Source organism: Cervus elaphus, chromosome 19 (genome assembly GCF_910594005.1).
Source record: "Cervus elaphus chromosome 19, mCerEla1.1, whole genome shotgun sequence".
NCBI classification, from domain to species: domain Eukaryota; kingdom Metazoa; phylum Chordata; class Mammalia; order Artiodactyla; family Cervidae; genus Cervus; species Cervus elaphus.
The window spans coordinates 91,031,935-91,045,584 of record NC_057833.1 but is presented as its reverse complement, the minus strand read 5'-3'; the positions used below and the strand labels follow the sequence as shown (position 1 = coordinate 91,045,584).

The 13,650-nt window shown below is 36.6% G+C and overlaps 1 protein-coding gene across 7 annotated transcripts in view; it reads right to left on the bottom strand.

Moving 5' to 3' along the window:
* PLS1 (plastin 1) overlaps nt 1-13,650 on the bottom strand; it is a 118,873-nt gene that overhangs the window by 4,813 nt on the left and 100,410 nt on the right. For all 7 annotated transcript variants that reach the window (XM_043875491.1, XM_043875492.1, XM_043875495.1 and 4 more), the window contains exons 13-14: nt 5,925-6,058; nt 5,346-5,469 (exon numbers count right to left, since the gene is read on the bottom strand). In XM_043875491.1, coding sequence (XP_043731426.1) covers nt 5,346-5,469; nt 5,925-6,058 — 258 coding nt within the window. The remainder of the gene's footprint in view (nt 1-5,345; nt 5,470-5,924; nt 6,059-13,650) is intronic.

Sequence of the window (13,650 nt, the reverse complement as noted above, 5' to 3'; positions counted from 1 at the left end):
TTAAAATTGACAAAATTCTAAGATACTTAAAATGTGCATCTTGATTATTTGGTATACGTACACATTGTGAAAAGGTTCCTCCCATTTAGTTAATTAATACATCTGTGACTCTCACTTATGTATATATATGTTGTGTGTGAAAACATTTAAGTTCTACTCTCTCAGCCAATCTCAATTATATTAAAATAGTGTTAACTATAGTTGCCATGTTATACATTAGATCTTCGGACCTTATTCGTCTTTTTGTTGTTGTTATTCAGTTGCTCAGTTGTGTCCAACTTTTTGAGACCCCATGGACTGCAGCATGCCAGGCTTCCCTGTCCTTCACTGTCTCCTGGAGGTTGCTCAAAATACTGTCGATTGAGATGCCATCCAACCATCTCATCCTCTGTCTCCCCCTTCTCCTCCCCTCAATTCATCTTATAGCTGAAAGTTTATACCTTTTTGTGGCATTTTAGATATTTCTTAACTTAGATTTAGGAAACAAGGATTTTCTCACCTGTTTCCTTATGATTCATCGTGTGAAAAACTCTTACTAAGTTGAATGAAAAATTTAAGTTTCTAAAGATTACATTGGATCCCTTATCTTCCTATTTCCAGAAAAAACCAACAGATGTATCCTCCAACTTCTCTGATATGCATATGATCAGTGAAAGACATTTTACTGCAAAAGGAGCAGGGGTTATGGTAAAACCCTTAGTCTAGTATATAAATACATTTTCATCATTTTTCTTTCATTTTCTTTGAGTTAATCATATAGAAATTACTTAAGCAAAAAGAATGCCAGAATCTTAAAGACAACTTTTCTAGAGTTTGGCTTGATTTTCAAGATAGTGAAAATTATTATTTTGTTAATTTGATACACATTTCTTAATTTGGTACACTTTACTATTAGAACATTCTATTCCATTGTTCCTCCTGTCATTTTTTAAAATAAAAGTGGAAAAACAGTGTTGTGGTTGCCAGAATTCCAGAAAAACTCAGTAGAAACCTCTCCATAATGTCCGATAGTGTAGTGCAGTAAGCCCCATTTATTGAGCTGTTAATATGTGCCAGGTATGACCAAGATGTTTACATGTGGTAACTTATTTAGCTTGACAACAAACCCAGAAGATAAGTATTATTAATACCCCCATTTTAATTATGGGAAAACTCGGGCATAGAGGAATTTTTAACTTGCCCAAGGTTACATAGATACTAAATGTGAGCCAGAAGTAAATTCAGTTCTATTCATCAAGAGATGTAACCCAGATGGCAATATAAACCATTCAGATTTCTGGAAAACGCAGGTCCTTCTCACCTGTTCCCTATTCTCCTTAGCTGATTTCTATAGCATTACTTCTATAGTGTTATCACCCCATACTGTGATTCCTGGTTTCTTATTTGCCTCCTTTCCTGGGCAGTGAGCTCTTTAAGGGCATTTTATAGCCACAGCGCCTAGCAAAGCATCTGACACAGAGTAAGAAGCTTTGAATATTTACAGAATTAATGAGCAATATGTCACACAGCTAATAAGTAGCTAAGCCTATGTCAAACCCAGGGCTGAACAACACCATAGCTTGGTTTTCAACCTGCAGTTAGATCTGGATGTGAAATCCAGCTATTCTGCTTAACATTCGATGACAGTGGACAAGTCATTTAACTTTTCTAATACGTTTTTGCTTATAGAGTTGAGAGAATTAAACAATAATGTGTTAGTATAGTGACATAGGAATCAGTCAGTGGTAATTATGATTATCGTTATTGGCTGACATACCACCTCCTTATCTTCTTGGTGAGGAAAAATAACATTGCAAATTCGTCTTTTCTAAAATTTTTGGGTACAGCTCTGCCTTGATTAATAGGGTCTTACTAGTACCACTTATTATAGCTTTCAAATATAACACACCAAGCTGGAAGAAACCTCCCCAGCCCAGCTATTTTTTTAGCATTCACTGCTATATTTCTTAATTATTTATATTCTGTCTAAAGGTTTTATTATCAAACATATATAAATGCCAAGCACTTTTGCAATATTGTTTTACCACCTCAGTTCTAGTAAACTCATAGTCTCAAGTCTGCTCTTCTCTTGAGCCATCTTCCTTAAATGGTTTATGTGCGTGTCTGTGTGTATGTCTGTGTGTGTGTATGTGTTAGTCACTCAGTCACGTCTGACTCTTTGTGACCCTTTGGACTGTAGCCCGGGACTCCTCTGTCCATAGGATTTTTCAGGCAATGGGTTGCCATTTCCTCCTCCAGGGAATCTTCCCAACCCAGGAATCTAACCCCGGGCTCCTGTGCCTCCTTCATTGTAGGTGGATTCTTTACCCACTGAGCCATCAAGGAAGCCCCATTTTTCAACTATCTCTTCTGTTCAACTGATCACCAAGTTGTAATTCTAGTTTTAATATCTCTTTTAATCCAACTCATTTCCTGAGAATTACCTCAAATTCAATAAGTTGAAAATGGATTGTTAAATTCACTGCCTGTTTAGAAAGCAGCTGTACCTCAGACATCCCCACTTTTTATTACCCAGGCCCTAAACATCCAGTTTTTTTTCCTCACCAAGAAGATAAGGAGGTGGTATGTCAGCCAATAACAATAATCATAATTACCACTGACTGATTCCTATGTCACTATACTAACACATTATTGTTTCTTTTAATTCTCTCAACTTTATAAGCAAAAGAGTATTAGAAAAGTTAAATAATTTGTCCATTTAAATAACTCCTCTCCTTCCTGTGCATCCCTAAGTTAAGAAGCCAAATCCTACCTGTTTTTTTTGCAAGTAACTATCCATTCTTGGGCTTCCCTGGTGGCTTAGATAGTAAAGAATCTGCAGGAAACTGTGATTAGATCTCTAGGTTGGGAAGATCCCCTGGAGAAGGGAATGGCTACTCACTCCAGTATTCTTGTCTGGAGAATCCCATGGACAGAGGAGCCTGGTGGGCTACAGTCCTTGGGGTCACAAAGAGTTGGACACGACTGATTAACACACACAGACACACATCCATTCTTACAGATCCCAGTGCCCATTCCCCACCCCTACCCAGGATCTGTATTACCTTGAGTTCTGCCTCAACAGCTTCCTTGCACTTACACGAGTCTTCCTCCTATCATACTCCCTATCTTCAGAACAGTATTTCTAAAATACTTTGCTTACGTTACTTGCCTTATCAATATCCTCTTTAAAGCCAGATTTCTCTGTTAGGGGAAACACTGACTGAAACCGCCCACCCTGGCCAGGCACCACAATAACCATTTGTATGAGTTATTTTATGACAGGATGTCCTGGTAACAAACATGGAACTAACAAGCCACCACCAACCGGAAGCATTCGGGAAAGGTCAAAAGGAGGTGCCACATGTCCTACCAACCTCCCAGAATCCTCCTCTCTGGAATCCATCTTGGCTGAGTGATGTGTGCACCACCAGGAAAGACCCTAAGTCAGAATGATTAGCCAAAGACAATCCAGAAACTAACCAATTACCATAAAACCTGAGACTAAGAGCCACGTGGCAGAGCAGTCCTCCTGGTTTCCCTTACCCTGACGCTCTCCGCCCAGGAGCCCCTTCCCAATAAAATCTCATGCTTTGTCAGCACATGTGTCTCCTCAGACAATTCATTTACAAGTGACAAGATCCTATTCTCGGGCCCTATCTAGACGGGGTCCCCCTTCCTGCAACAGCTCCACAGTCTTGGCCCAGCCTATATCTTGCACTACATCCCTTAGGAACCATCCTGTCTGTCCAAACTACTTCTCCTAACTTTCTCAGACTTACCTTTATTCAAGGTGGAGCCCCTTCTAGCTTATTATTACCCTTCTGTTCTTTGGTGCCTGTGTGCTAGGTCGCATCCAACTCTTTGCAGGCAGATTCTTCACCACTGCACCACCTGGGAAGCCTTGTTCTCCATGAATTCAAATCCTGCCTGCATCTCTGATGCTCAAATAAAATCCAACTTTCTCCATCTACCCTTCAACTGACCATTCATTTGGAAATTAGTTAGATCTTCCCATAATATTAGTTGTATTATATCTTTGGATTTTAACATTTACCCTGTAGTAGTGTTACCTTCTCAGTTATACAAATTTTATCTTTCAAATAAATGGCAAACACTTTGAGAGCCGAAATAATTTCTTAGATCCTTTCTTTACCAAAGAATGTTACTTAATAGCTAAGACCTCAAAAATGTTTATTAATTTGCTTCTAGATATTATCTATTATATTTACTTAAATGATCTATATGCTTATTATTTTTCACAAATTAACGTACAAATGAGTTTAATTTCAGTATAACAATTTTAAAGAGTATCTGTCAATTAGAGAGTTTCATATATCCCCCTTCCTGCCTTACATTTTAAGTTGTGTTTTATATAAAGACAAATCACGGCCTAAAAATTCTTTTCTTTTTAAATAAACAACAATAAAAACTCAATGTAATTAGTTCCTTACAAGATGGAAAAGAAAGAAACACTGTTGAACTAAGACTGGGTAACATCTCTGCCAACATCCAGCTCAGTTTTTGGTAAAGAACAGAAGATTGAATTTATCAATTTCTGACATTTCTTCTGCTCTACCATACTGTCAAACATACATAGCAAAGACAAGAAAATAAGAATGGGTAGATAACTTTGGGGCAAGCTTAAGGTTTCATCTGTTTGTACTCTTAAGTCACTAAAAAAAAATACAAATTGAAGGCTAATTTTTCACATATAATAAAATCACAAACAAGGCTCACTGAATGGATGTGAACAAGCAGACATGCTTATTTGTAGCTACTATCAGCTTGCATGCAAAAGCAAAACACAATGGAAATGCATGAAAATTAGTCAGTATGTATGTGCAGGCTACATTCTGAGTGCTTTATGAATCATCCACAAATGCTCAGAAGTGAATGTTAAGTGCCATTATGAAGCCAGATGACAAGATTTGATTTTTTTTTCCTACCAGTTTTCTCAATTCCCACTTGAATCAGTTTGGTTGGCTCTGTTATGCCTTGGAAATGATGTCAATACAATTCTGAGACTGCTGCTAGGGAGCACAAAACATTATAATCCTATATAAACAATAGCTATTTATCTTTCTTTTTCTTTTGACAATTAGATTTTTGGCTCAATTTCTTCCTGAACATTATATTACTAGAGTCCAATAATATTAACCTGCATTTATATTCAATAGGATAACCAGTCAAAATATATGAATTCAAATTGAATATTTCTGGTTTACACATCCCAAATAATCAGTATGCCTAAGCTCATCAACTGGGTGTTTTAACAAAACCCAAGTCAGTGTAATCCCCAATAAAAATTCTTCCCTAAACGTAATTTCTTACCCCTCCCAAATTTTAAAATAGCTTTTGATTACCTTGAAGCTGGAAATGAAAGTATTTTTGTTTGCACTTTTAAGAGTCTGATTGACCCATTCAATGATAATTGCATCATTTACTTTTTCACCCTCTCCAAGATCCGATAACACATTCAGTGTGTACCTGTAACCGAAAAGATATATATTTAAGGCTGAAAGTGGTGAAATTTACTCTTACATCATTTATATCAATATTTAGATGAATATTTAAGAAATATTTCAATTCTAATAAATATTTCTAATTTTACTCTGGTATTTGCACTAAGTAGATTCCAAAGTCACAGAATTCAGTAATCAGAAACAAAAACTACTATCTGGTATATTAAAAAATTAAAACAACTCTTTACTAAGCAGTTTTTCAGAGGCATTAAATAAGAAGAATTGTGTTTCTAGAGATTGAGTCACTTTCAAAACAGTAAATTTATAAAAAATTTATTGTCAACAAGAAATCATTAACAATATATTTTGCATTGTATATTTCTTCTGTGTTTGCTATTCTACAAAAGTAGCTGAAATTTTTACTTCAAATGACTTGTTGAAGGAAACTGATAGTGATGCCACAAACAAGTGAGTCTTTACCTTCTCATCAGCTGCCACACCAATGCCAGAGTAAGTGTTGAATTTCCTTCATTTAAGTCCTGCCCAGCAATGCCAACCAAGGAGAATTTGGCCTTATTCTTCCCAAGTTCCACTGCATAGTTACAGTTTTCGATCTGTAAATAGTAAGTAAAAGTTTGGGTATAATGACAAATTTTTTAGCGTATTTCTTGAATAGGCCAGCCTAGTTCAGTAGTCTGAAAAATACTTGTGATGACACTGAAAATTTATGACAATTTCATATCCTAGTAAGCAGTGAAATTAGGGAAATAACTATTCCATTTTATAGCTGAAAATATCAGAGCACTGAGGGGTTAACTAGGTAAGGAAACAACTGGCTGAAAAGTTTAAAGATCCTCTCTTACTCTTAAAAGTCTTGGCTGTCCAAGATTACACAGTGAATTAGTGGCAAATCTGAAACGAAAAACCTAGTTTTCTGTATTCCATCAGTTGAGGTAATCAGTGTTATTTTGTCTACATTTAAAATTAGTGAACAGCGAAATTGTTTAAGAATCTAACTTCATCTCTAATATTTTATATCTAGATCTCATGCATCCTTTAAAAGTAAGCTTTTAGCCAATAATTTTCAAAAAAGGATTAACCTTAACTGTATCATCTGCATCCTTTGTTGAACTTCCAATCATGGTTATTTTATAATGCTTATGCACCACCTTCTACTTAGCATTTTATGAACTTTCTTTTGCCAATCATATGTAAGCTCCTTGTAAAGGAAAAAAACTATAAAATGCACAAACCTGTATCATATTCTCCCCACCCCTAGCCCAGGACTCAGCACAGCGTCCTCTCTGCAGTAAGAATCGGATGCATGGTAGTGGTTTAATCACTAAGGCATGCCTTACTCTTGTGACCCCATGGACTGTACCCTGCCAGGCTCCTTTGTCCATTGGATTTCCCAGGCTGGAATACAGGAGAGGGTAGCCATTTCCTTCTCCAGGGAATTTTCCCAAGCCAGGGATCGAACCCAGGTCTCCTGCATTGCAGGCAGATTCTTTACCATCTGAGCCACCAGGGAAGCCCTATCCCCTATAGTAAGAATCTGATGCATGAACACCAAATAAACTATCTAACTACTTCTTTCCAGTGATAAAAGTACAATTTAAAAGTTTTTGTCTATCCTAGCCTCTACAGAAGTTCATTATTTCCAGTCATCTAGTACTATACTTATCTCAGAACACACACTCATTTGTGTGTGTGTGTATGTATATATATACATACACACATATATATATGCCCCATATGTGTATGCACACACATATGCCCAATCCCAAGGAAGGGCAATGCCAAAGAATGTTCAGACTGCCACACAATTGTGCTCATTTTCACAAGCTAGCAAGGTAATGCTCAAAATCCTTCAAGTGAGACTTCAACAATACATGAACTGAGAATGTCCAGATGTACAAGCTGGATTGAGAAAAGGCAGAGGAACCAGAAATCAAATTGCCAACATCCGTTGGGTCACTGAAAAAGCAAAAGAATTCCAGAGAAACATCTGACTCTGCTTCACTGACTATGCTAAATCCTTTGACTGTTAGGATCACAAAAAACTGTGGAAAATTCTTAAAGAGAGGGGAATACCAGATCACCTTACCTGCCTCCTGAGACATCTGTACGCAGGTCAAGAAGCAACAGTTAGAACCAGACATGGAACAACCAACTGGTTCAAAATTGGGAAAGGAGTACATCAAGGCTGTATACTGTCACCCTGCTTATTTAACTTATATGCAGAGTACATCATGTGAAATGCTGGGCTGGATGAAGCTCAAGCTGGAATCAAGATTGCAGGGAGAAATATCGATAACCTCAGATATGCAGATGACACCACCCTAAATGGCAGAAAGTGAAGAAGAATTAAAGAGCCTCTTGATGAAGGTGAAAGAGAAGAGTGAAAATGCTGGCTTAAAACTCAACAGTCAAATAACGAAGATCGTGGCATCTGGTCCTATCACTTCACAGCAAATAGATGGGGAAATAATGGAAACAGTAACAGACTTTATTTTCTTGGCCTCCAAAATCACTGCAGATGGTGACTGCAGCCATGAAATTAAAAGACACTTGCTCCTTGGGAAAAAAGCTATGACAACTTAGTGTATTGAAAAGCAAAGACATTACTTTGCCAACAAAGGTCCGTGTAGTCAAAACTGTGGTTTTTCCAGTAGTCATGTACAGATGTGAGAGTTGGACCATAAAAAAGGATGATCACCAAAGAATTGATGCTTTTGAACTATGGTGTTGGAGAAGACTCTTGGGAGTCCCTTGGACTGCAAGGAAATCCAACCAGTCAATCCTAAAGGAAATCAATCCTGAATATTCATTGGAAGGACTGAAGCTGAAGCTGCAAATCTTTGGCCACCTGATGCAAAGAGCTGACTCATAGAAAAGACCCTGATGCTAGGAAAGAGTGAGGGGAGGAGGAGAAAGGGGCAACAAAGGATGAGATGTTTGGATGCCATGACTGACTCAATGCCACTTCCTTGGTGGATCAGAGGTTAAAGCGCCTGCCTAGGATGAGGGAGACCCAGGTTCGATCCCTGGGTTGGGAAGATCCCCTGGAGAAGGAAATGGCAACTCACTCCAGTATTCCTGCCTGGAGAATCCCATGGAGGGAGGAGCCTGGTAGGCTACAGTCCACGGGGTCACAAAGAGTCGGACACAACTGGTAGGCTACAGTCCATGGGGTCACAAAGAGTCAGACATGACTGAGCGACTTCACTTTCTTTCACTTTCACATTGACTCAATGGACATGAATTTGAGCAAACTCCATGAGATAGTGAAGGACAGGGAAGGCTGGCGTGCTGTAGTCCATGAGGTCGCAAAGAACTGGACACCACTAAATGACTAACACTTCCACTTTTGAACATTTAGTTAAGAAAAACAGTATGACTGATTTCTCCTAACTTTCTTTCCCAAGTTAGTTAAGACCTCATTACAAAACAAGTAAACCTGAGAAACAGAGATATACTTTTTTTTTCTAAGAAGAAGAAAATGTTTCCAGGAAAAGTGAGAAAAGCACTACACAATAACAGAATTTGTATAAATTAATGGGTACTGTTCTTTAAAAAAAAAGAATGCAAATTTCCAGAGGTCAGTTTGTTACAAATAAAAATGTAAGAAGATACTCTGAACCTGCTGTAATATCTGCCTTGCTCCCTTAATGAGTTAAATCAAATCTTTGATGTGCATTCATTTTTTTAATGCATGGAGATAATGTTACAAAATTCTTTCTCTTTCCCAGGATTATAGATTTAGGCTTCTAAATAGAAGTATGCACATAACTGAAAAAATGAATTCCTATTTATGGAATGCAGCATCAGAGCTCTGTTTATGTAATAGTGTGGATAGAAGAGAGAAAAACCAGAATATTTGGGGCACTTCCCTAGTGGTCCAGTGGGACCTCCATGCAGGAGGCATTGGTTTGATCCCTGGCCACGGAAATATTAATAAGACCCCACATGCTACAAAGTGTGGGCAAAAGATTTTTTTTAAAAAGCAAGTTTTTCACTGCCAGTCATCTCAACAGGAGAATTTTTGAACAAATTGTAATAATTCTTCATGTAAAATGTATTTCAACAAAGGGTTATCTATTTTATGGTTAGTTTGAGTAAAATTCCTGATGAGAATGATGGTGAGCAAAGAGCTCGGGGTTAATAGTTTAGAGGGCCAAGATTCTGATGTGACGAGCAATGAAAGAGAAAATGGAAATGGATGCTAGCATAAGAGAAAAGATGAGTTCTACTTTTTGGCAACATTTGATTCCAAGTTGGGCAAAATAGTTCTAAGATGAAGAGAGGTACCAAACTAGAGAAAGAGTAAGAAGTTAGGTTCCTAGAAGTAAGCCATGTTTATGATGTTACTTAATACTCTAAAAAAGGATCTGCTCCCTGAGAATGTAAATACAGAAAGTTAAGAGCATTAGACCAAGAACTGAGCCTTGGAACTGAGCCTAGAGTTGTCAGGCTAAAAGTTTAAAACCCTGTGAAAGGTAAGAAGAACACAAAGCATGAAAAAACTGGAGTGTATGTAGTCTCATAGAATTAATGGAAGAAATGATTACCAAGCATTTCAAAAGTGAAGCTCAGATAATTTGAAAATGAAAAAACTATATAATGGGAGACAGAGTTCCAAGGGAAAAGAAATACCAAAGAAACAGTGAGGAAAGGTTATTTAAGTGGTGCAGTTTTACGAACTGCACAAATGAAGCTAAGTGACATCCTCTGATGAATGCCCAAAGTCCATCAAAGAAGTCCCTGGATACTGTGTCATGAAAGTACTGCTTCTTTATTTTTTAAATATCTTGAACTTATTTCAGGACTTGTGTTTCATTCTATAAATAGCTAGTATTTGTTGAAAGGGAATATTCTACATGTGATTAATTTGTGACATCATATAATTAACATTAAAAACCTCCAGGTATAATGAATGAGGGTTCAGTTTGTTTTCCTGTTACATTTTGCATCTGAAATTTTGATTTAACAAACTTATATGAGATTAGGTAACAAAATTTCCTGAATTTTACTCCCATGATAATTACAGGCATATCAAATAAAATATAAAACACAGATAGTCCAACCACTAGAAATACTGAAAAATGTGAATATATATAAACCTCTTGTAATTATACTATCCATTTAATTACTTTTAATATTATGATGGCTTTCTTTCTTGTCTTTCTTTCAAAAATAGGATTTTTTTAAAATTACAAAGTGTATAAATACACAGTCTAGAGATCAAGAGGAAGAAGTCCATTTTGAACACGTGTCTGTGTGTGTATGTGTCATACTGAGTGAAGTAAGTCAGACAGAGAAAGACACATCATATGATACCACTTATATGAAGAATCTAAAGAAAAGACTACAAATGAACCTAGCTACAAAACAGAAATAGAGTCACAGATTTAGAAAACAAACTTACAGTTTTGCCAGGGGTAAGGGGAGGAGGATAAATCAGGAGATTAGGATTGACAGATACACACTATTACATATAAAACATAACTAATAATGACAAATAATAAGTGAAATTATAGGTCAATTAAAAGGACTTTTGGAAGATCATTGATGTATATTACCAAACAGTTTTAGAAAGTTTATACAAATGAATACTCCCTCTAACACTGGATGTAGTACAATCCATTTCTTTCATTTTATTTTCTTTGGTTACACCATGTTGCCTGTGGGATCTTAGTTCCCAACCAGGGATAGAAGTCAGGCCATAGCAGGTCCTAACCATTGGACAACCAGGGAATTCCCAATTGTTTCTTTTCTTAAATTGCATTTCTTTATTGTGGGTGAAAATTTTTTCATGTGTATGTTATCCATCATTATTTCTTTTTCTGTGAATTGTTCATTCATATTGTTTACTCTCCCATTTTGCTATTACAATTTTAGTAATAGTAACTGATTTGTATAAACTATTTTTATGTTAAGGATATTAACCATTTGTTGTTCTGCTGCAAATATGTTTCATAGTGTATTGTTTTTATTTACTTTTAAGTTTTGTTTATGGTGTTTATTTTTGCATAAGAAGTTTTAAATTCATATGTAATCTACTACATCAATTATTTCTTTGTAATTTATCATTGTAAGAGTAAATTATAATTCACTTCTATTTTCTTAAAGTTTTATTTGTTACATTTAAGCCTTTAAGTCTTCACTTTCATTCCAGTGGAATTTATGTGAGTGGATAATATATGGTGAAAAGTACTTTTTTCCCTACAAAATATTTACCCAGTTTTTCTGGCATCATATTTTGGATAATCCTTTCTCTCCCTACTGGATTCAGTAAACAATTTGTTACATATTAAGTTCTTATATTTTAGGATAGGTTTCTAGGCTACTATAATCCATTTGATTTTTATGTGCATATTAAATTATTTCAGTTACTTTGGCTTTATAATAAGATCTTTATGTTTGCTAAAAGCTTCTCCCTCAATATTCCTAGAAAATGTTCTTGATGATTGGGGCCTATTTCTTCTTCCAGTTGAACTTTAGAATCATTTTTATAATCCCATCCTCCAATATACACACATGCCCACATATGCATAAGGAGATTTATTGTAATTTTAACTAGAATTATTTCCTACCTATAAGCCAATTTGAAGAATTTTAATATCTTTATAATATTTAGATTTCTATCCAGGAATATGGTTATAGTTCCATTGATTATATTTCACTAGAGATAATTTTTAACTCATGAGACTGCAGGTTAATTTCACTGTAGCCATACTAATAAGTTATAGCGATTTGAGTCCATTAATTTGTATTACATATTTAAAATATATACATCATTTTAAATGAAAGGATACAGTTAAATGAAAGTATAAAAATTTTAAAGTCCTACAAACTTGTACTTTGAAAAACAAATGAACTTGATACAGAAGGTAGAAATGAAAAGCTGAACATTAAAGCAGTAATTCAACATAGCAATCTTGAACAGCAAGGACACCACAGATCCCGTATTTGAGGAAGAACACTTAAGAAAAGCACTGCTTTTACCATCCACCTGCCAGATGTTCTCCTATCAACTGTTATCAAGTCACTGCTCCGCTCAAAGACATTTAATGGCTTCCCAGTACTTAACTGTTTAAAACCCCAACTCTTTTCTTCTGACATTCAAAGCTTTCAACATTGGCTTCAATCTAAATTTTTAGCATTCACACTCACTTCTTACCTAATAGAATCCTCTACAACAGTCAAACTGTTCTTCCTGCCCATCAGCCCCCTCTCCAGTCTCCTTCTGACAAAATTCTATCCATTTCTCAGGGTATAACTCCAAACCCACCTCTGGCATGAACCCTCCCATGATGAGTGTAGCCTATGCCTTTTTCTTCCTTCAGTCAGTTAACTCATTCAGTTGTGTCTGACTCTTTGCAACCCCATGAACTGCAGCACGCCAGGCATCCCTGTCCATCACCAACTCCAGGAGCTTATTCAAACTCATGTCCACTGAGTCAGTGATGCCATCCAACCATCTTATCCTCTGTCGTCCCCTTCTCCTCCTGCCTTCAATCTTTCCCAGCATTTGGGTCTTTTCCAATAAATCAGTTCTTCGCATCAAGTGGCCAAAGTATTGGAGTTTCAGCTTCAGCATCAGTCCTTCCAATGAATATTCAGGATTGATTTCCTTTAGGATTGACTGATTGGATCTCCTTGCAGTCCAAGGGACTCTCAAGAGTCTTCTCCAACACCACAGTTCAAAAGCATCAGTTCTTTGGTGCTTATCTTTCTTTGTAGTCCAACTCTCACATCCATACATGACCACTGGAAAAACCATACCTTTGACTACATGGACCTTTGTTGGCAAAGTAATGTCTCTGCTTTTTTAATATGCTGTCTAGGTTGGCCATAGCTTTCTTCCAAGGAGCAAGTGTCTTTTAATTTCATGGCAGCAGTCACTATTTGCAGTGATTTTGGAGTTCCCCAAAATAAAGTCTCTCACTGTTTCCATTGTTTCCCCACCTATTTGCCATGAAGTGATGGGATCAGATGCCATGATCTTAGTTTTCTGAATGTTGAGCTTTAAGCCAACTTCTTTAACTTTTCTCTTTCACTTTCATCAGGAGGCTCTTTAGTTCTTCTTCACTTTCTGCCATAAGGGTGTTGTCATCTGCGTATCTGAGGTTATTGATATTTCTCCCGACAATCTTGATTCCAGCTTGTGCTTCATCCAGACCAGCATTTCTCATTATGTACT